We start from the raw sequence: 22,668 nt of genomic DNA, 5'->3' as shown, positions 1-22,668 counted from the left end.
TAAGCAAAACTCGGGATATTCCAACCTATCATTGTGTTCCAGTGCGAAGATATCCAGAAAACTGTCGAATTCTTTGGTCCTCTCATTGAGAAGCGGGTTGCTGATCGCTATACTCAGCCTCACTCTTCACGGTCTTCTGCTTCTGCTGCTTCATTTTGTGAACCCAGATATACACAAAAGGGTACACCGTCTCCGGCACCATAGTCAACACAATGACCCAAAAACTCGTCTTCGACCCCACATACCACCAATCCTGCGGCACCTTGAGATACCGCCACACAAAGACCCCATTAGCAGTCCAACAACCAAGATATCTCGTAACCCTATCTGGTCATCAGTCATCGCATCCACATCCTCGGCAATTCCACAAGAAGCACTCACCGAACTGTTGGAGTCCGTATGACGACACTCACTCATGATTGTATGCTGCCACCTCGAAACTATCGTTATACCAGAGACGTGCCGGCGCCGGATCCAGCGGGTGAGACCTACTTCTTGGCGCCAACACCTTCAATAATCAACATGGCAATAAGGCTGTGCAAAGGATGTTTCTGCTTCCGTTGCTTCCTCAAAGGTGAATGTCGCGACATGCTCGGTCGGCTGTACCGGAAGCTGACCCCAGCCGAGCGGCCCGATAGTGTCGTCCACATCACCCCAGATCCATCTTATGGCTGTTTGACCAGCCTTCAACTTGGTATCGTAATTCCTGCTTTTGACAAGCACTTTCTGATACCGATGAAACAAACAACTGCTCTCAAACATGGCCGTACGTGTAATCTGTTCTCCAGGGCGCAGAGTAAGGATCTGGTGTCGAGCGGGTGAAGTAGCAGTATAAGGGAACGAGAGAGCTTGCAGTTGTTCTGCACTGAAAGCTGGTAATGGCTGCTGCAGGTAGAAAGGTGGTGGTGGTAGTGAAACTTCTTCCCCAGTCTCAGAGTCGAAAACGCACAAGAAGGTATCCCAGAGGTAGTTGTTTGAGGACAAGATCGAATCGAACGTATTGATTGTAACTCCTTGTGTCACTGCAGCGTCGAGAGCAAAAGCCAGATTGAGATGCATCTTCTCGGGTGCGCGACACGGTCCGGAGTCTGGATGTCGAGATGTCAGAGAGACAGATGCTGTGATCGATGGTGTCGTTTCGGCGCTCAAGCGAGCCATGATTCTAGACTGCGGTCAGTAGCATCTTCTGGAGGTTTAAATCAGACGAGACTTACCCTGAAGACTCGACGCACAAGACGAGATATGTGAACAGCATCTGTGCCGCATTATCCCAGCCACCTGCATGCAAGACTTCGAGCACGACGCCTGTCTTCGTCGAATCTTGAGTGACAATTCTGGGTCCATCGTCCAGGGCCATGTTATCATCATGGTAGAGGAAAATATGTGATTGAGGTTGTTCTGGCGGTCCAGTATAGCTAATTGGGCTCCTGCCGCCAAGAGGGAAGGGTATCTAATATTTATAAAATCTGCTCTTCTCTTGTTCATCCCTCAGCGGCTCTCGGAGTTTCAAGGAAGCAATAGACGACGACATACAACCCTTGGGCCCATCAATTACTTGCCGCTCGACCTCCGCTACCCAGCACTGTTGGTATTCCTCTTCTTGAATTGACTCCCTCGACCCTACAAATCTGTGTGAAAATCTATGCCATACGTACATCGGGGCTGGCCAAGGGTCCTGGATCTGGGTCTTGCTCTTCATCTTCATCTTCCATATCCACATCTTCTGCTTCTTCGGCCTCGTGTTCGACGTCCTCGAGATGGGCTGTGCTGTCGACTTCGGGCTCGTCTTCTTCACCGTCTTCGTCTTCGGCTTCGTCGTCCTCACCCTCACCTTCTTCACCCTCCTCGCCGTCTTCGCCATAGTCCTCCGCTTCTTCGGCACCTGCAATGCCATCCTCGTTTTCCTCCTCAGTATCAGTGATCAGCTCGCTATCCTTGACACTCGCGAAACGGGGATTAAGATTTGGAAACATCGGAGGCTTGACAGAGGCGTGAGAACTGGAAGCCAGGCCAGAGTTGACAACATCCTCGTCGATATCGCTGAGCTCACTATCGCTCTCGTCATCGGCCGAATCGTGGATACTACCTGCGACGCTGCCTTCTGCCGTGTCGATACCTTGCTGCTCAGCCAATTTGGAAGACGGACGTCGTGTTTCTATAACGACCGAGACTTCCTGGCGCGGCCGAGCGGGTCCGGCACCGGCTGGTGTCGTAGGCCCGGCGCCAAGCCTGGCAATACAAGCGTCAGCGCAGAGACGAACTTCCCGTCTGCCCACACCGATTTTGCGACGTGATGCGGGTGCTTGATCTCCTGTCGGTGGTGTTGCGGTACCGTCAGGCACCGAAGTAGCAGCAGAAAGACCAAGGGGTTTGGCGGGTGCATCAGGTGCACCATCCACGTTCATGAGGTGTGACAGATTCATCATAGGATTTCGTTCCACAGAAGGGGTGGCAGCTTGCTCCTTAGCGAGTGCCTCTTGCTTGATAGCCTCGTCTTTCGCTTCTTCCATTGTCCACAATCTCCGCCCTACTGTATCGTACAGATATGCGTACGCATCTCCAATCAAGTCATCGATTGTTGCTGCCTTCATCAAGCCACCGTTGATTTTCTTGAGCTCGATGACTTCTTGCATGGTTTCCAGCACAGGATGGGTGGCATTCGCAGGCGCTTGACACCATTTTTCCAGATAGTCTTTGCGTCTGAGAAAATCGGCATGGTTAATACCGCTGAAGATGGCTGTCTCTTGAGCGATAGGAATCTGTCCATGGCGACGAAGCACTTTTAGATAGGCAGTACAAAGACACTGCCAAAGATTGCCATGCTCGAAGAACTCTCCGGTCTTCTTGCGGACTCTACGTGCAAGCGCATCGAGCAATGACCGATCTTCCAGAAACTCGAGAATTTTGATGAACATGTCGGCATATCTGGTCGTGTAGACAAAGTGACGGCCAGACCGCTCGTTTTCGGGTCTCCAAACATTCATCATCATAGTCTTCGTAAACATTTGCTGCATAAGCTCATGTTTCGCGGCTAGACAGTATGATTCTTTGGTACCATCACGGAAGAGTATGGCAGCTGTTCTGTATATCATGCGATGGTGCCAATGCAGCTTATCTGCCGCACGAAGACTCCGAAGTACTTTGAGCATGTAAGGCTCCCATGAGTCAAAGTCGGAGACAGGATCGATCTTCGCAGCATAGGGTGTAGCGGTCAGAATACTGCATGCCTCAGCAGCGTCGATGAAGTGTCTATTGACCATCTTGTTTACCACAGACACGAGCTTGTAGTGAGGCTCGAGAATGGGTTCGCGCTTCGAGTCCTTCTTTGGCGGCAATAAGTTGATAGACTCGCAAAACTCATTGATGATGGCATCGATACTGGGGGGGCGATCAGCGTCCCTCGCAGCGTTGCAATACATCTTCCACAGGCATTTGCCGAGATAGAAGTGCAGTTTCCATTTGTTAGGGTTGATGCGGATAGCACGACGGAAGAGTTCTCTAGCAACCTTGAAAGCAGAAAAAGGAGTCAATGCTTTGAACGGAGGAACCTTCGTGATGGTCGCACGACTCTGGAATCTCTCAAGGTCGTCGAGCGCAAAGGCCTTCATGCCGAACGGCTCTCTGGATGACGAGTAGATTCTCATGGCGAAATCGGCAAACATCTCGCCAAACTTTGCCTGTGTATCTGCACTCGGCTCAGCAGAGCGCATTGCCAATGACACAGCCATGGTATAGCAGTGTACGGCAGCTCGTTGCCATGTCACCAGCTCGGTCATGTCCCCGTTCACCTTTTCTGCAGTCCACGAAACAGCTTCTTCGATCTTGGAGTCATATGCTTGAGCCAAACGGAACCAGAGCTCCCAGTCGTCCATGCTATACTCAAGAGCTTGTACAAAGAATGCCACTGCAATGTTGAGATCTTCGGTCGGGGTAGGACCTATACGCTTCTGTGCTCTGAACCTGCTAAGTGAGATCTGACCCATGAGGAAGTACCAGCCTTTGGCAGCTAGAATGGCATGTTCAGCGGGGACTGGCGTCAGATCAATCTCGCCCTCTCCTCTTAAACATTTGTACAAATCAATAGGATTGATGTGAGACTTGAGGAAGGCTCTGTAAATCTCACGATTGCGAAGGATCGCGTCTGATGGTTTCTTGCGTCCAATGATACCGTGTACCTTCTCGATTGTATCTTTTAGAGGGTGTTTCGGCAGCTCTGGCGTCTTGATTCTGGCAGCCAAGTTTAGTAACAAGTCGACAGCTTGCATACCAGACGTCCTGTCAACAAAAGCATCGTGAATGCAGTTGTGTTCCCTGAGCGCATAACTCGGGTTGAGAAAACATTTGAGGCCAAACATGTCGTAGAGAATTTGAGCGAACTCGAGGTCGAAATCGTCATTCTGCTCCTCTGACTCGTTCCGGAAGCGAAGGACTTCGGTCTTTGAAAGTTTGAGGAACACTCGTTCAGCTCCACCACACATATCTCGGGCTCCGAGCACTTGATGAACCGCTCTCAAGAACTCGAACAAAGACTCATTGGGCTTCTCGACAGTCTCTCTGTTTTGGGCCAGGCTCTCGCGATAGAACTTGTACAGCAATGTCCAGGATACTAGTTGCAGTTCCCGAAGGACCTTTGTCACAGCGACGAAAGACTTGAGTGGGGCGCCATTGCTAGTTGAGGGCGCTTGTCTTGCACCAACCTTGATCTCATCTTGCAGCAATGTGTAAGCATGTAGCACTTTCTGCAGGTCGACTAAACAGCCCGTCGCGCTTTGGAGGCGCTCGTCGTCCATGCAGTCCAGAGCATCGGTGTGGGAGTTGACAGATGCACTGATCTTGCCGATGAGGTCCTTGATGAGGCGCACGTACTTGAGCAAAACAGTTTGGCGCTCGTTGGCAGTCTTCTCGGAGTATGAGGATGACTTGAGATCTGAGAGCAAAAGTTCAATGACGCGGAAGTAGCAACAAACAACCATGGGTTGATAATCGATTGTTTCATAGGCCTCACGGAGTCTTTGCCAAAGGGAAACTTGCATGCCAATATTGCTGTTTTTGAGAAAGTTTAGAAGCTCAGAGGGGGTCGAGGCAGAATGTGCAGGCTCAACATCCTCAGCAGGCGCGGTGATAACGTCACTATGGGCTTCCTGGTGCAATGTCTCCAGAAGCGGCTCAAGGCCTTCGATCACTACGGTAGGATCATTCTGAGTTGGATCGAAAACCCTGGTGAAGAAGTCCTGCGTCGTCAGTCTTGAGAGTTCTCTATCAATGGCTTCGATTGACATCTGTGGCATGACCGAGTTGTTTGGTAGGTCAATGACAGCTTCTCCGACCGCCTCAAATATCGACCTCAGTTCAGACCAACAGGCAATAACATGCTCTTGCGAGATATTGTTCGAGACGCTGATGTGGTGTGTGACGGTCCACAGGTAGCGCAAATTGAGTTGATCCTTCAAGCTCGGCTGTTGTAATAGGCTGGTGCGCAAGTTCATGGCATCGCGCGCAAGGTTACCCCATCTTTCAGCGCGGTATTCTTGTAGCTGCAGAGTATCCGCATCGACACCACTGTTGGGTTCCTTTACGAGCGAATGGACATCTACATGCAGCTCAAACAGAGTTTGTATGACCTCGATAAATGCCAACGCTTCGTCCAGCTGCTGCATCTTTGTGTCTGTGAGCAGGACCTTATCCCACTTCAGCACAAACTCAGACAGCGTTTCAAAAACGAACGTGTCAGTTGTGACAAGAACACGAACCAAGAGAGCTTTGAAATCTTGCGGCCATGTATGGCCGACATAGCTTGATGTACTTGCGCATAATTCGGGACGTAGAAGTAGAGCATGATCAGGGTGCAAGAATTGCACAATCCATTCGTAGAGCACGTCGTTGATGTGGAGAAATTCTGAGTTGATATGGGACGTGAAGCGGTCGAGCTCGGCGCGGAGACCCAGATCGGGCTTGTCGACAGACCGAGATTGGGTGCTAGGAGCAGCAGAGAAGCGTCCGCTTGGCTTGACGTGAGCATCAGAGGTGGTGTCCAGATCGCTGTTAGCATTGAGCAATACCCGCGCTCGTTCGTCAGAATAGTCGTTTAGGAAGGCATACATATCCACACAAGCAAGGTCCGCACCTTGGGACATTGCCTCTGTGTCAGTCGCAGCTTCGCGTAGATCCTTACGAGCATTGGGTGAGACGGCGAATTTGGGTAGATTGAGTCTCGCGAAGAGCTCGTCAAGAGACTCAAAGAGCTGATTGTCGACATAATCCAAATTTGCCAACGCATCATCGGCTTGAGCAGGATTCACCAGGGTTTCATCTTCTATCTGACTCTGATCAAGGATCGACTCTCTGGCACGGAGACGCTTGCTTTTCGAGCGCGCGCCCTCAGCAAAGGCGCTGTCGATCAGCCCGGCGGCATCGCTTGAGCGTTTGCGTGTAGGCAGAACGGTCACAGCTGACGCGTGAGGAGTAGTCTCCGCGTTTGCAGACTCTGCGAAAGCGGATGGGACCACGGTGGGCTGACCACCATCAGTACCAGGAAACTGAGCATCGACCAGTGAAGACATCTCAGGGGGTCCATCCGACACTTGACGAGGTGATGGCTGGTCAAGCTCGATATGTTCCACGTCGGGAGACTGACGATTTGAGTTGAAAAAAATGCCGAGACCGGGCAGAGCCGACATCGTACCTGCCTGCTCGGCGAGGTAGTGCCGGAGAAGGATGTCACCTAGATCATGCCATGATTTGGGAGCGCTGAGCACACAGCGAAGTGCTGAACTTGACGAGGTAGGTAATGTAGGATGCTTTTGTTGGTAATTGTGGATGACGGAGTAGTTGGCAAGTTTCTTCTTGAGCATGCCAGAGAGTTGTCGTCTCTTCATGGTTGACAGGGGAGCTTGTAATACAGACAGCTCATCTTGTAATTTGACAACAAGCTCCCGTAGCTGTTGACCAGCCAATGTTTCCGAGATGCCAGGGATTGATAAGACAGAGTCCAGACCCTGCGCATCGTCGTCCAGCACAGCTTCGAGACAGCAACGAGCAATACGGTGGCTGCCCAGCATTTCTCCGACTGCAGCAGATCGTCTCCACAGGTCCAGGTCCGAGTCATCCTTGTCTATGGCCTCAACAAAACATTCCAGAGCGGCGGCGGACGCCTTGATGATGCGGTTGGTATTGAGCTGAGCATCCTGTGTCGAGTGCAGCAGTTCGTACTGTAGAGACTCCAGCAGGAACTGGCCGTGGTTCTTGTATGCGAGATGGATGATTTGGGGCAGTGTGCTGGGAGCATTTTCTCCAGTTGGCACAATGTGCTCTCGGTGATGAGAGTAATAATCATCCGCGTCGGGCTGAGGAGCGTAAAGTTCGAGTCGATTTATTTCTTGTTGCGACTCAGGATATTTGAAGATGTCTGATTCGAACAGTGCACGGTATGCTTCGGCGGCTTGTGCATAGGAGGGAGGACCGTCCGAGTGAAACTTCAGGGCAGTCTGATATAGCTTGAGGGCTTCTTCAATCTGGATTTCCTTGGTGTCGTCGATCTCGATGTCTTCTTCATGGTCGGATTCGACATTGAGGGCTTTGAAGGTGGCCATGGTGAATGCTGGCAGGCCCGAATGGCCACGCGAGGGTTGTGAGTATCTTGCAGGCCGGCATACGAGTTTGCGTGTAGACGAGGAATGTGCGCAAAGCACAAGCAAGCGTGTGTTTGACGGTCTACCAAGGTGCTTGCTGCCGAAGGAGCGTCAGAGGGTCGCGCTTGCCCGCGGGGACGCCAAGCTGGAGATGATGGCGCGTCCATTGAGCAACAGCAGCAGCAACAGCGACCTGAAACTCACATCCAATTACGGGACGACTGTTTGAATTGGAAGGAGCGCTTCTGCCTACTGCCCTCTTCCTTCTTCCTCACCGGCGCATGGTTCACCCACCTCATACCCACTAGCGACAATGATCCAGACAGCTGTCCCCGAGTTCGCATCCACCTCCTGCCGCTCTCAGTCAGCCAACTGACAATAACAATCAGGATCTTCGAGGACGACTCGACCTCGGTGGTAGAGATTCGCACAGAGAACCTGCAGTCTCTACGGGAATTGGGCCCGCCCGATCTAGTCCACCTGGTCAAGCAACCCGTCAAGTCGACCGGCAAGCAGGTACATCGCAATGCGCCGAGGCCTCCTGAAGCTCGTCATGTCTGACCAAGTCTTGCCTACAGGTCGGAGTCTATCATCACGTCACAGGCGCCGATGCCTCCTCGTCCGCCAGTCTTGCCGCCTACATCAACACCCTCGTCTACTCTCCGCACGACAAGACCAACAAAGTCACCTCGGGGCTCTACTGCTGTTACAATGCCTTCTCTCGACTCGACATGCGCGTCCAAGTCCAGATTCCTGGCACCGTAGAGAGCTACTGCGTCAACGAGCGTGGCGACAAGCTCGAAGCTTCGGAAGAACACTGGCTGGAGACCTACCTGTGCAGTGTCCTGCGCGCTTACTCGTACGCCGACGATGGCTCGGGGGATACCATCAAGAAGATTGTTGGAGTCCGCCGCTTCAATCCCATCACAAACACCGAGGCCGAGCACAAGTTCCTCGATGCTGCCGAACGTCTCTTCTTTGCTGGTGAGCTTGCGCAGCACACTACCCACTCCACTCATCGCTGACTCAATGTGCAGGCTGGCAGCTGGGCTCCGATCCCGAGATCCAAGTACCCAATCTCGTGTCCAATCACCTAACCACCGGCCTCCTGAACTACGTTAGAACCACTGGCCGCTACGCCTCAGGCATCAACCTCTTCGAGAAGCTACGCACACGCGACCCGGAGATATCATCTCTGCTCGCCCGTGTTTACATTATGGGAGACGAGGAAGTCAAGGCTGTGCAGTTGCTGCGCGAAGCCATTCACACCATGCCCATGGACTACCCTTTGCTCGATTGCCAGGCCGAGTATTGTTTGTCCAAAGGCAGAAGCGACTTGGCTCTGGAAATTGCAAAGAGAAGTGTCATCTCGGCACCCAGCGAGTTCGCGACCTGGGCGAGGTTGGCCGAAGTCTACATCAGCATGGAGCAGTGGGACATGGCCCTGTTGACTCTCAACTCGTGCCCCATGTTCACCTACCAGGACAAGGACTCACCGCGTATGCCTGAACCTGCTCGCGTTTCTCTTCCACTCGCTCCAGAAGCCATGTGCGACGAGATTGACGACTCCAACACCGTAGGGGAAGAGCTCGTACACCCTAATCTGCGCAGATTGAGTGCTGCGAATTATAAGGGCACCTTCCAGAAAGCATACTCTCTCCTAACTGAAGTCACCAAGCGCATCGGCTGGGATCACCTTCTCAAGATCCGTAGTCAGGTTTTTGTCATGGAAGAAGAGTACCGCCACGAAAGACAGGCTGTCGTCCAGCAGGAGGCCCATTCGCGAAGCGCTAGTACCACTGCTCTGCGGAGTCCTGCTACCACTGATGATCGTCCATCAACTGCTGGTTCCGTCTTCACCAACGGCGATACGCCACCCGCTTCTGCTGCTTTGGGAGACGATGTTCCAAAACCACAACACACAATTACGGCAGTGCCCTCGATGGAGACCCCAGATCCTCAGCCCCCAGCAGCTGATCCGCAGCACCTTCAATACACCCAGTTCCAGCACAAGCGTCTTTGCGAGCGTTGGCTCGACAATCTCTTCATGGTTCTGTATGAAGATTTGCGCATCTATACCATCTGGAGAACAGAGGCTCAACAATACAAGTCGCAACAACTCGCTTACAAGAAGTCTGCCGACGAGTGGGAGATTCTTGGTGAGCTTGCAGACCGCTTGCATAGACCAGACGATGCAGCCGAAGCCTGGGAAGCATGCCTCAACATGCGTTTCTCGCCCAAGGGCATGCGCGGCATTCTCTCTGCCTATGAGAGATACGGCGACGTACGGGGAGAGCTGGGTGCTCTGATCAGACTGATCGCTTGGCAGTACAAGTGGTACTCAGAGGTGAGGGCAATTTTGAACACGTTTTATCTCTTGAAAGTTGCTAACAATCACTGTGCAGTTCTCACCGTCCTTAGTCCATGTCATCAGGAAATTGATCGAAGAAGAAGGTGCTGTCAAGGTCAGAAGTATCATCCAGGCAACCTCTCTTCCTCAGCATATTCTGGACCTGACACATCAATACGCCGGTTTGTGTGCTGCTTTCAGAAGTAGTGGGAGTGAAGCTTGAGGTTTATAATGAGGATACCCTTTGTTTATCATCGCGTTTTGAAGCATTTTCATTGTCTCGACTGGTCAGAAAAATCAATACTTCAGCTCGTGCCCCTGTCAGCACAGCGCTGCTCGACGCAATCCATGCGCACGTACCGACCGACCTACCAAATACAGTCAGAAATTCATCCCGGGATGGAAATCCCATGTGAGTTGATATGCACGTTGGCATGCCGGCAAACAATGGTAGCGAGCAACGTGCTACAGCCAAGCATCTATACAAGGACGGAATACTCGATATATTATTGACAGATGTCATCGAGATACCTTCCATATTATCCCTCGTGGTCACAGCCCTGGCGATTGAATCACTGCCGCACGGAAAGCAAGATGCCGTGGGTTTGCTTCTGTCTGACATAACATGGCTCCTGACTCCTACGCGGCCTCCCTGTCGAGGGTCAAAATTGAGCCTTTTCTTCGCGTTCTCACATGTTGTTGTCCACATGCAATCAAGAATCTGACCAATGACGACGCCGGCTTACTTCTGTGCTCGCTCATCATCGTCCTCCTCGCATCTAACCATTCCAGATCATATCAAGACGCATTTTGAGGCACCGACTCAGGCGCTCGATCAGCAGACGAGTCTGGTGATCTTTCGGGAGCATGCCAATTGAACACTCGGATATTCACTCGGATCATGTCACCGTACGAAAACCCCTACAGAACGTCCCGATATCCCTACCTTGCACTCTCACAAATGGGGCTTGAACGGCAAGTCGCATGTCAAGCCCAAAACCTCAGCTCCCATGAATAAACATTACCTCGTGTTTTACGACTGACTCACAGCGAGACACGGGGAAAACACTGCGAACGCCTGCTAGCCCACATTCCCAGTAATTATACGTCTGAAACATGAAAGCGTGAGCGTTGGAGGGTCCGGTCAACATCATAGCAAAGGTATGCGCGACGAATGCAACACTCCGCAGCATCCGCGAGACCACAATCCCATGCGAGATGACCAGGCCCCTTCTCTATACAAGCACATTATATCACGATTCCACCCCTTGCCGCTGTAAGCGAGACAGCTGAGAACACGATCGTCAGAAAAAACAGCCGGCAGATACGGTCATGCAGCAACGATAACACGCGCGTGCGGCGGCTCGGTCACCTCGGATCCCCCATGCCATGCCCTTCTTCTTCCTTCTCTGACAGCGGCCCTGGCTTTGCTCGCAAGTCTTTTTTACTTCTCCACACGACAGCGACACAAGCATATGCAGAGTCGCGAGCTTGCCTAATTGATTTTAATATATGTTAGCTAGGGAACGTGCATCCGGCTTCGCAGCCAATGAAAGCGACGTCTTAGCGCCATTTCGACAACAATAAAGCCTTCGCTAAGTCCGCTCTACAGCCTGCATACGATAGCGTGCCTCTGGGATGGGTATCCCCGCTGACACCTGTTTCTCACGTTGTTGAGCTGAGCAGTTTTTTCTTGGTGTTTTGGGAATGCCTCTCGTTCTATATTCCGATGAATCGATGGCATGGTCCCACTTTCGCTCCATACTCCACTAGGGCTGCACCTCCTTTGCCTTCAAGCCGAGAAAGCATATTAAACAAGACGGGATGAGGCGTGGCCCATATAGGTTTATATGGTAGCTTGCAAAGGGCGTGGAAAATCCTGGACCGAGCCAGCTTTGTCAACCACTATCTACCCGAGGGATAGTTGCCGCTAATCAATGCATTACTTTAGCAAGTGATTCCTCCTTTCTCCGGCGCTTCGTCTGAGTTTCACACTCCTTGTCTGCTTGAATCTCACCTCTGGTTTGGTCCATACGAAAGCCTTCCTTGGGAACCTGGATCACCCCGCCTGGAAACTAACAAAACCCAGACTGCACGCCGCAGGTTACAAGCTTGACACCGAGAACCACTTCTTCGGGATCTGTCTGGCTTCTGCATTCTCCAACTATGGCAATCACGACTGTGGACTTCAAGTCCTTATCCCTGTCGTCTGTTGGTTCTGTCGCCACCACACTTGTCTCTCACTATCTTGTGACGGTGTTCATCTGTTTCGTTATAGGATATATAGTATATCAACGATGTTTTGCGCCTCTGGCTGGGGTACCTGGACCTTTCTGGGCGAGTCTAGGGAAAGGGTGGTTGATTGTGAGGGCGAAGAGAGGCGATCTGCACCGGGAGTTGATTCGGTTGCACGAGTTGCATGGACCGTTGGTGAGAGTTGCGCCAAAAGAACTGTGAGTGCTCAACTGTCCTCCCATCTCTCTCATTGTGAAGCCTATCCAGAGAAAGGAACCAGTAGATAGTTCGGTCAGCTTGACTACCGTCTTCGTTCAGTCGTCGCACCCTGCTTCCAGCACCATACTGTCTACCTCTCTTTCCTGGTATCCCTTTCTCTATCCTCAAATCAGACAGCAACGCCCATTTCATATCAGGATCTAACATTGTCTGTCTCCAACCAGGAGCGTAGCAGACCTCGATGGTATAAAGATGATCTACGGCGCCGGTTCTCAATTCAACAAGTCGGACTGGTACTCGGTCCTCAAGGGTCACCGTACCTTTGACCCCTTCGCTGAACAAGACCCTCACGTCCATGCCGCACAAAAGAAGTTGGTCATTCGCCCTTATGCTATGGAGACACTCAAGGATCTTGAACCCTACGTTGATTCCACAATCTATCACTTCGTCACCCGCATGCGCGAAAAGATGTCTTCTCAGATCGATCTAGGCCACTGGTTCCAGATGTTCGCTTTTGATGTCATTGGTGAGATCACATTCTCGAAGCGCTTTGGCTTCATGGATACCGAACATGATGATGGCAGTCTGAAGTCTGTGGAGAGCACTTTAGCTTCTGCATCTTGGCTAGGGCACGTACCTTGGGTATTCTGGACTCACGACTATCTAAAGCCCTACATTGGCAACTGGTTAGGTGTCACCAACCGTACGGGCAGCCTGATGCAACGCGCCCTCAAGGAGGTCGAAGAGCGCAAAGTACGCGGTACAGACCGCAATGATATTCTCGAAAAGTTCTTCCGTCTGCAAAGAGAAAAACCTGATCAAGTCACCGATGTAGCCGTTATCAGTATGGCTGCTGCGAACATCACTGCTGGTTCTGATACCACGGCGATTTCACTACGGAGTATCATCTACCACTTGCTACAAAACCCACAACATTTGGCTACGCTAAGGCAAGAGATTGATCAAGCGCAAAGGGAACACAGACTCAGTGATCCAGTCACCATGGAAGAAGCAGAAAAGCTACCCTTCCTCCAAGCAACCATCCTCGAAGGTCTTCGCGTTCATCCAGCCATTGGCGGCCTCTTGCCTCGCCGCGTTCCCCCCGGCGGCTGCGTAATCGCTGGCCGTTACATCCCTGCCGGCCATGTCGTTGGCGCCTCAGCATGGGTAGTCAATCGCAACACTACAGTCTTTGGGCATGATGCTAGCGAGTTCAATCCTCATCGCTGGCTCAAAGGTAATAAAGCTGAGATGCAAAGGTATTTCCTCACGTTTGGTGGTGCGAGTCGCATGTGTTTTGGACGAAACATCGCATTCATGGAGATGACGAAAATGGTACCGACGTTTTTGAGGTGGTTCGATGTGAGGCTTGCGGATCCGAGTAGACCGTTGGTTGAGAAGAATTTGTGAGTTTTCGAGACCGCTGTTGCACTTGATGGCGCTGGCTGGTATTTTAACGAAAGACTCAGCGCTGACTTCTGATGATAGCTTTTTTGTCTTGCAGGAAGGCCTTATTGTCAATATCAAACCTAGAGATGGAAGCACCGAAGAACAACAGGCTAATGAGGGCGCTGAGAAGGAAGCTGATGGGTTTTAGACGGGGTGTGGTCTTGAATTTTTTTCTCCTTGTCCCCAATGGACTTCGTTTCCCGCTATACTCTATACCACGGCTGGGGCAATCTATCGAGGGCCAGTGCCTTACTTCGATGGCTTTCGTTGGTCTCTTGCGAAGCGCAAGTTTTTCCCGAGAGCCAGATAATGTTACATCATTCGACATCCTCGAGAAAGACTCATTCTGCGCAGAGCCAGTAACTTGCACATACCGTTCAGTACAACAGGACCCATCAAGCATGATGAGAAGATTCTATGTTCGTTCCGGTGATCAGAAAACACCATCTCGAAGAGTTCGTCATGGCCAAATCTTGACTACGGACTCACATGCTGCTTGTCTCACACAGCTCGCTATAGATACCCAAAGGCGAGCCTCGGACAGATATGACAGACTGGACTCTCTCAGATCCTTGACAGCTCAGGTACGTGGGACTTTGTACAGTACAGGGCCTTTGGGCCGAGGGCTGAGTCTGACCACGACTGACGGCGCAATTTCTCGGCGCTCGTGCTCAAGCCAGTCCGTGCTAATTTATACGCCATCGCGGATGAGAAATACTGTTTCCTTCCCGCCTGTTCTCTGCAGGATCACTTATTCAACGTCGACCTTACGTTCTTGATCCCACGCCTATTTGAATTTTACAAGACGCTCGACGCGCCCCGACAGCCGCGACTGGAGGTTTGAGGACAGCGTCGGGTTAAGAAGTACAAATTATCCTGTTATTCGAACAAAGGTGACAAGGGGATCGCCTGATCTGCAGTGCACAGTAGCGAGCATGCGCTTTGGGCGATTGTGGTTGTGTGGCTTGCAGGAAACCTGCAGCTCAGCCATCCTCCTCGCAGATTACCACTGGGCTCCTGCAGCATCTTGTCGGATACCTCTTTTCCCTTCCTTCCAAGGTTTCTGCTGTGTTTGGGAGTGACATAGGCATACTCAGTATCACGGAGAAGATAAAGAGATGAGTCATGAGGTAAGAGGTCAACAGCAAAGGCGCGAAGGAGAAGCGCTAGCTTGAAGAGTTGGTCTTCGCCAATCTATCGTTGGTCCTATATTGGTAGGATTCAGTGTTGAGTGCGCGATGGATCTAGAAGCACACTTGTCAGTTCGCTGTTTGTATAGTGCTGACAGTCGGTACGTATTCTTCGCAGGACTTCCGGAGTATTGGACCTTCTTCTCCCACCATTGTTCACTTCTGGGTCTGACAAGTGCCTTTACGTGCCTCACTTGTTGCTACTCGTGGCCTTGAGAGACCGTGTACTAGCCGCCTTGTCTTTGTTCTCCGTCATTTGCGGCTGAGTATTGCTCAAAGTTAACACCGAGGAACCAAGGCAGGCGCAAGAACCAACGAACCTACCTTATCTGGATGGCATACGCAACATTGCGACACTTAATCAGCAACCAACCTTGATCAATAAGATCCGCGGGCCAAAGGCTGTCGGACATCCGGTCGAACAGAAAAACACACATAAGAGCTGCAGCTAATCCTTTCCCGAAGAAATCAGTCGTGTTTCACAAACTCCCACTCACCTGCGCGTATGAGGACAAGAAGGATTGCAGCACGATCCTGACCGCCAATTCCAACATCTCCTGCATCCTGCAATCAAGAGGAAGAAACCCCAAAAGCAGTGAGAAAATTACTTGTATATCAACCATGGACTCTGAACAGTCGCAACCTCTTCACTCACCCCCTCAAGTCATCATATCGCCGTCTCCTGCTCTGTCGCAGAGCTCTACAGTTTTTGACTCTACACCGCGACCTCCACGTCAACGAGCAACGTTCGCGCGACTGGCTTCTGTGGATGATGGACAATATACAGTGATTAAAGACCATGAAGATGATATCACGGATGCATCACTCTATAACGATGACCACAACACTGCTCACTCAGAACCTCAAGGTCTAGGCATCAGCGTTGACAAGGATGTCGCAGCGCTTCAAGATGACTTGAAGAAAGGGTTTGGGTTGGATGAGCACGAGTTGCCTATATGGAGTCCTAAGAGGAAGGCTAGTGCGTTTAGTTCGCAGAGCAGTTTTCCACAGACGACTGCGTATGAGCCTGATATACAGCGTTTGCGCAATCGACGCAGTTTCGCAGAGTCGCTGAAGGCTGTTTATGATGGTAAGTGGTTCTGAACCCTGGTTGGTGAATTTTGAAGGCATTACGAGCGCATGGGGACTCACTGGATCAAGCAGACTTTGGACCTACGGATTCCTGTGCTGCTCACCAACATTTCCATCACAATCGCGGCAACTGGCTTTCGGTAACGATACTGGTACTGGCCTTCTACTCAACAATCATGTCTGGTATCTTTCTCATCCTGGCCTTGCGCGGACCACGATACAACTGGATCCGCAAAGGGGGAAGCATGACACCCTACATTGCAGATCTATTGACTGCTTTCTTTGCCAAGACTATCGAATTGTCATTTGCAACAGTCTTCGTTTCGTTTCTGGGCCAAGTCCTTTCACGCAGAGCATTCATGAAGAATCAAGGTCGAGGCATCACTCTTGCGGAAATGGATATGCGCAGTTGGGTCATGCAGCCCGGAACGATGATTACCCATTTCGAAGCCCTCAAGTCCAGCATCTTCTCTTTTCTGGGTGTGCTTTCGCTGGTTGCTGCTGTAGTAGCTATGCTATACACCACTGCTTCCGAGTCTCTGGTTCAACCATATCTGCGCTATGGGCCGTGGGAACACGGATCCATGCAAGGCCTAGTCAAAACCATCTGGGCCAACCCCGCCTACCTAGGCGCCAACTGTGGCACCCCCATCACAGCAACCGAAGATTCAATTGCAGGTAACACCTGTCTTCAAATCCAATATGCTGCTCACAGTTACTACAATTATCAACGCTACATCAGTGATTGGTCTACGATTTCCAGAAATGGAAATGGAAGTAGTGATCCAGCGTTGAGACCGAAAGGCTTTGCGATGATCTTTGAGAATACGACAGTCAAGGCTCCGTGGGTGGATTTGGAGTGGAGTAATGTCACGAGCAATTCGAAGAAGTTTGGCAGGATTGTCAATAACGTGACGTTGGCTTTGCCGCATGCAGGTGTGCCAGGTGCGGCGTGGGATGCCGTCAACAATATCTTGCAACCAGAGGTGAGTAGACCATGACTCAAAGAAACGTCGAGCAGCAAATTAACAGAACCACAGGATCTGGATGGTCAAGGCGTCTACCAACTCCAAGCGTCCGTCCCATCACCAGCAGTCAACGTGCTATGCGCCCACATGACAGCAGCAGAACTCGCGCCAATCGTCTACACAGAATGGAACAACAACACCCTCAACAACACTCTCTGGCCCACCGGAGCACAAATGGCCTTCTACCAGCCTGGGACCGAACCCAACGGCACTTATCTCAATGCAACCTCCGTCGACGATATCTTCGAATGGGGCCCCAAGTACCTCACTTCACCTCCCGTGTTTCCAAAACTGCCACAGAGTTACAATACACTGATGAACCATACGGGCGTCTATGGCCGAAAAGCAATCTATCTGCTAGGTAGAGACGCAACAGACAACTTTGCTCTGTGCTCGCTAAAAGTATTCCAAACGCCCTTTTGCAGTACAGAGTACAATGCTTCAGTCGTGGGAGCATCTCTAGAAGCAAAATGTGTCGACGACCCCAAAGACAACCTGACAAACCCCATGCGCTTCTTCAACACGGCTCCAAAGCCCTTGCAAGGCAACGACACCATCAACAAAGATTGGCCCTACATCGGCACCGAATGGTCAAACTCGCTCTCCCTCAACGCCGGCATCGACGACGGACAAGCAGCCAACGCACGTCTCCTCACCGAACTGATCCTCTCTGCACCTCAACTCCCCAGCGATCGCCCGTCCATCGCCGAAGCCCTCGCCGTGCTTGCTTCCTCTACTCTACTCATGTCCTGGCAAGACGCCCCCTTTGTCCAATTCTACAACTACAGCTCCACTTTGCTATCACCAGGCCAATACCAATCCTTCCCCGCCACCCTCCGCGCCCAAGAATACGCATCGGGGGGTTCAGGCTCTTCCGGCACACATACATTTTACCTAGTCCTGTTTTCCATTTTCTTCATCAATGTGTTGTGTTTAGTCTACTTTATCAGTCAAAATGGTTTGATTACTGATTTTTCGGAACCGTTGAATTTGTTTAGTCTGGCGGTTAATAGTCCGCCGTCTGACATGATGGCTGGGAGCTGCGGAGCGGGACCGAAGGGAGAACAGTTCAGAGGGAGGTGGTTTGTCGGGCAGGCTGGGGAGCATTTGTTCATGGAAAGTGGTGTTGATGGTGGAGGGGTGAGTGAGGAAGGCAGGGAGGAGCAGATGCAGAGGGGAAAGGTATATGGATCGGGAGTGCAGGGATCGAGTCCGTTGAGTCCCATGAGGGCGGTGTTTGAGAAGATGAGTAGGCGGAAGAGTTGGTTCTGAGGAAAGGAGGAGGCTGGAGAGTGTACTCTAGTTCAGGGTTGTGTATAACAGAAGTTCCATTTTTGTTCTTCCAGTCTGGTCTAGGAAAATGTGATCAAGGAAACCTAGGATAGAAGCTGTCGTGGTCGTCGCAGGCTAGAAGACCATGGGGTCACAGAAGATCTCATGATAGTCAGTATCTGTCGTTCGAAAAGGTCCGGGGATATCCTTATTATGATAGTCATCCACCACACCTGTGATGCAGGCTCAATGAGTCTTGTTGTTGAGGTCATTTGGCCAGCCAGCCACTCAAAGCGATATGCAAGAGGTGAGCTGGGAAAGATCAAGTGGATTTGGGCGAAAAGGAAAAAAGAAATTGAGTTTCCATCAAGCAAGAATGGCTCGACACTCGATGATGATTCGCATCCAGCTTGCTTGTTTGGATCATGCGTAGAAAAGGTTTACTTGACATGGCAAGTGGTTCTTAGCTTGTGAGTGTTGGCTACCTTGTTTGATAACTCAGAAAGATGCACGATTTGAGAAAAGGGTTGGTGATCAGTGCGAGTAAAGAGGGAACAATTGGGACTCTGTTGAGCAAGAATCATGAAAATCGGCGAGAACATCATCGTACTGGTTCAACATGATATTAGCAGAGTTAGCTACTACATCTCAGAATTTCATAAACTCTCATACATGACCCACCAACCTCCGATCCATCCTGCCCATTCCCACCCGTACCCACCTATAAGCACTCATCCCTTCATCACAACTCACGCATTACAAACCCCCATCCTTCTCCTCAGCATTCTCGATATCGCCCACCTCAGCCTTGTCCTTGCCGCCAGGAACGTTTCTCTCCTTGGCCTTCTTAGCCGCAGCAGCAGGACCAGATTTGTCGGCAGTGTCATCTGCATCTTCATCCGCATCCTCGTCGTCAGGGTCGGCGGCTTCTTCCTGGTCGTCGAGCTCGGCAGGGTCGACTTCGTCGTCGTCTTCGCCGGCGGGTTCTTCGTCGTCGTCGTCTAGGTCGTCTTCTTCGTCATCGGCGGCGGGAGCGGCGTCTTTGGTTGTCTTGCGCTTTTTCGAGGCCGAGGGGGCTGTGAGATGGTGTTAGAAGGTGCTACCGAGGGTGGAGAGGGAGAAGTGAGGATAGACGTACCGGGCTTAGCAGCGACTTCGTCGTCATCGTCGTCTGAGGCGGCATCGCCCTCGGCTTCGGAAGAGTCGTACCTGTGGCAGCAGACATTAGCACTTGTCCTTGCAAGAGGTCATCGACTATCAATGGCCGTCCATGCATCGCAGACGGCGACGGACGCGACAGAGCAGCAACGCGCAGCAGACAGCATGACGTCAAAAGCAGCACTTACTCCTCTTCCTCCTCACTATCCTCAGGAAGCGATTGAAGCTCCTCCTCTTCGCTCTCCTCAGCTCTGCGTTTGCGTGTTCCAACCATTGTTGCGTTTGATGTGGTGATGACAGAAGTGGGAAAAAGGGGGAAAGGAAAGGAGACAGAGGGAAGCAGGGAAACAGGGTAAGAGGAAGGAAGCAAGGCAACGGGCTGGGAACGAGAGGGTTCGGCAACAGCTGGAGAATCCGGGGGAAGCTATGAAGACGTTTTGTTGCTGGCCGCTGCTCGATTTGGAAGCAGCACCGCGGCCCGGGTTGCACGAGAGAGGAGGAGAAGGAGCTTGGGCCACTTGATCTGTCGTTCTGGTCGCCATCACGGGTTGGGGCTTTGTTTTGTTATTGGTTGGATTCGATCATTTTGTGCTTGTGTCGTGCTATTTGCTATTGTTTGTTTGTTGTGTCCTGTTGCTGTTATCAACTTGTTGGTTGTATACAAGGCTACAATAAAGGCGCAGGTAGCAATGACCCGTGACGGAATGGATCCACCTCAAGACGTGAGTATTTGCTTACCAAACATAGTTCATGCGATCAAAGACCATCCCAAGAGAGGTCTTGGAATCATGAAGTTACCTAGCGTGCGATACACCACTTTCAAAACCTCCTCAAAATTGGAGAGACATGGTCGTTTCTCAAACTAGAAACCATGTCGAGAGGGCGACCCTGTCTGACCTTTGACGTCGTTGGAAGTGTTCTTCCGTAGACCTCATTGATATGGTTCAAGACGAGCACACTAGGACTCACAGGTGGTTTGGTGTCAGATTGAGTTACTGACAACCGATTGGCAGGACGTGTTGGGAACAAGAGCGGACACCGGAAGCTTGGAATCCAAGTCCGGTGACTACAGTCATCTTCGTACGTATGGAAAGCTTGCGGCTCCAATCATTGTTCGTTAAGAGCTGTCCAGCTGGTGAGATCGAGTATCTCGATTCCGGTCCGGGTCCCTCCTCATCCAGTTGCTTCTCACGGGCACGCAACTCCTTCATCGTTCTTACATCCTCGTAACCTTGCGGCATCACGTCGTTCCAATCTCCCTCGGAATGACAATTGTTGCAGATCGTCTCAGTTGAAGATCGCCACCATAGTCGCAAGCTCCTGAACCTTGAGTTTTCACAACGTGTGCACTTGTCATAGATTCTCTCGTCGAACATGACTGGCCGGTGGACTTTCCAAGGCAGATCGCGAATCCAAGACTCTGAACACCATTTCCACAGTATAGTAGCTCGTACAAAACGCTCCGCTTTGGCAAAGTCCTCACCCCCACGAGAACCATGGAGCAGTTCTTTACGGGTTGAGAAGTCCCTGACGCTCTTGCAGTCTTCATAGCCCTCCGGCATTGTGCGGTCCGGGTCATCTGCTGAGAAACGGCAACCATGGCAAAGAAAGATCTGAGATCCGGTATGACTTTGGGTAGGAGCCACATGATTTTTGTGCCACCACAGCCTCGAGCCCCCGCACCTTGTCTTGTTGCATCCACTGCAACAACGTTCGATCGGTTCGGAGCTGACAACAGGTGAGTATGTCTTCCAAGGGAGGCCCGTGCGTGTCCATGGATACTGCATCAACAAGGCTCTGATGAGTCGTTTTCGAACATACGCCGGGTGATGCCTCATCCGAGCATGGTGCATGGTCTTGGATGATTTGCTGCGCTCGCGATATACGGGATCCTCTTCACCTCGTTGCCTGCGTGCTGCGTTCTCAGCATCGCGACGAGCGCGATAGACATCTTCGTTTGATCGCAGCTGAGCTGAACGGCGTCTACTGGCTTCGAGCCTACGCTCGTGGCCAATATGGTCTTCTCGCAGTCGAGCCTCATAGCGTCTGCTGGTTTCGAGGTGACTTTTCCAGCGAACAGGATCGTAATGTTCCGAGACGGTAGCGGCGGAGGTGGAGGACAGCTTTCGCGAAGTTGGTGAATTGAGACTGGTCGGAAGACTCGAGGTCGGACGTGTCAGCGTGGCTTGCGCAGAATTCGACCCAATCTGGCGATGATTGGAAGACGGTGTATGAGAGGAAGTATTGGCATGTCCTAATGCCAATCCGTCGAGCTGTTGCTTGCGTGCCCTTGAGTCTTTCAAGAAGACATAGATCTGACGTCTTCATATCCTTTGGGCATTATCTCGCCGGCCTTATCGATCCAAATAGCACTAAAGGCAGAGAAACATCGCGAACCCGGCAAAGCTGTACGAGATTTGAGATGTGATGAATCGCTGCGAAGAGAGCTTGAAGACACTCTCCAGGAACCGAAAAGGCCGTCAATGTTTCTGGACCCTTCATTGTGAAATAGGGAATGTGCTCGAGAACGTGTGGAGGTTCGCGATTTTGACATGGAAAGGGAAACAGAACCGAGATTCCTCAATATTGACGCCATGGCAGTATCGTTGATCCCGAACCGGGGAAGGAGACGCGTGAGGATCAAGAGTTACAAGATTCCGTCTGGCGACGACGTGTAGACTGCTCGCGGCGGCAGAACGACGACCGTGCGCTTGCATAAACTGCACACAAAGCTATGTATTCGAGAGGCAGTCGTTGACAAAGATGTGGAGCGTGTCTTGCCAGGTCTTTCATGTGCTATGGAGCGGGACGCGTTAAAGGACGTGAGTAACACACGAGCAGCATCATGGAGCAGAGGTTGGTAGGAGGGCACAAATGTGGTCGCCCACCCCAAGAGTCGAACACAAGCGCAGAAGTTTGTTGGATGCCAAGGCGGTCAGTGCGCTATGGGAACTGCGCGCTTTCCCACCACGCCAACGAACCGTGAAAGTGAACGACAGCTCATCGGCAAAATTCTGACACAGCGCACCGCGACACGCAACCTGCAC

The 22,668-nt window shown here is 51.5% G+C and overlaps 6 protein-coding genes across 6 annotated transcripts; 3 read left to right on the top strand and 3 right to left on the bottom strand.

Annotated features, from left to right (window-relative positions):
- Positions 1–1,640: 1,640 nt before the first annotated feature.
- On the bottom strand, positions 1,641–7,589 carry M436DRAFT_41599 (uncharacterized protein; the record flags this gene model as incomplete). The annotated part of the gene is made up of 1 exon (XM_013574094.1): positions 1,641–7,589. One exon carries the CDS (start codon positions 7,587–7,589, stop codon positions 1,641–1,643), a length of 5,949 nt encoding a protein of 1,982 aa, XP_013429548.1.
- Positions 7,590–7,941: 352 nt separating this feature from the next.
- On the top strand, positions 7,942–10,201 carry M436DRAFT_80109 (chaps-domain-containing protein; the record flags this gene model as incomplete). Its single annotated transcript, XM_013574455.1, has 5 exons — positions 7,942–7,964; positions 8,018–8,144; positions 8,207–8,612; positions 8,666–9,975; positions 10,034–10,201. The coding sequence occupies 5 exons, from the start codon at positions 7,942–7,944 to the stop codon at positions 10,199–10,201; spliced, it is 2,034 nt and encodes a 677-aa protein (XP_013429909.1).
- A 1,943-nt stretch (positions 10,202–12,144) lies between these two features.
- On the top strand, positions 12,145–14,029 carry M436DRAFT_71166 (cytochrome P450 family protein; the record flags this gene model as incomplete). Its single annotated transcript, XM_013574360.1, has 3 exons — positions 12,145–12,431; positions 12,657–13,838; positions 13,921–14,029. 3 exons carry the CDS (start codon positions 12,145–12,147, stop codon positions 14,027–14,029), a joined length of 1,578 nt encoding a protein of 525 aa, XP_013429814.1.
- A 2,310-nt stretch (positions 14,030–16,339) lies between these two features.
- On the top strand, positions 16,340–18,463 carry M436DRAFT_41709 (uncharacterized protein; the record flags this gene model as incomplete). Its single annotated transcript, XM_013574115.1, has 2 exons — positions 16,340–17,149; positions 17,204–18,463. The coding sequence occupies 2 exons, from the start codon at positions 16,340–16,342 to the stop codon at positions 18,461–18,463; spliced, it is 2,070 nt and encodes a 689-aa protein (XP_013429569.1).
- A 756-nt stretch (positions 18,464–19,219) lies between these two features.
- On the bottom strand, positions 19,220–19,895 carry M436DRAFT_80106 (uncharacterized protein; the record flags this gene model as incomplete). The annotated part of the gene is made up of 3 exons (XM_013574454.1): positions 19,220–19,539; positions 19,602–19,672; positions 19,810–19,895. 3 exons carry the CDS (start codon positions 19,893–19,895, stop codon positions 19,220–19,222), a joined length of 477 nt encoding a protein of 158 aa, XP_013429908.1.
- A 545-nt stretch (positions 19,896–20,440) lies between these two features.
- M436DRAFT_62090 (uncharacterized protein) lies at positions 20,441–22,123 on the bottom strand (the record flags this gene model as incomplete). The annotated part of the gene is made up of 3 exons (XM_013574268.1): positions 20,441–20,616; positions 20,706–21,936; positions 22,019–22,123. 3 exons carry the CDS (start codon positions 22,121–22,123, stop codon positions 20,441–20,443), a joined length of 1,512 nt encoding a protein of 503 aa, XP_013429722.1.
- Positions 22,124–22,668: the final 545 nt, after the last annotated feature.

This window comes from Aureobasidium namibiae (genome assembly GCF_000721765.1).
Source record: "Aureobasidium namibiae CBS 147.97 unplaced genomic scaffold scaffold_4, whole genome shotgun sequence".
Classification (NCBI taxonomy): domain Eukaryota; kingdom Fungi; phylum Ascomycota; class Dothideomycetes; order Dothideales; family Saccotheciaceae; genus Aureobasidium; species Aureobasidium namibiae.
The sequence above is the reverse complement of the archived record's forward strand: the minus strand, read 5'-3'. Positions and strand labels throughout refer to the sequence as shown.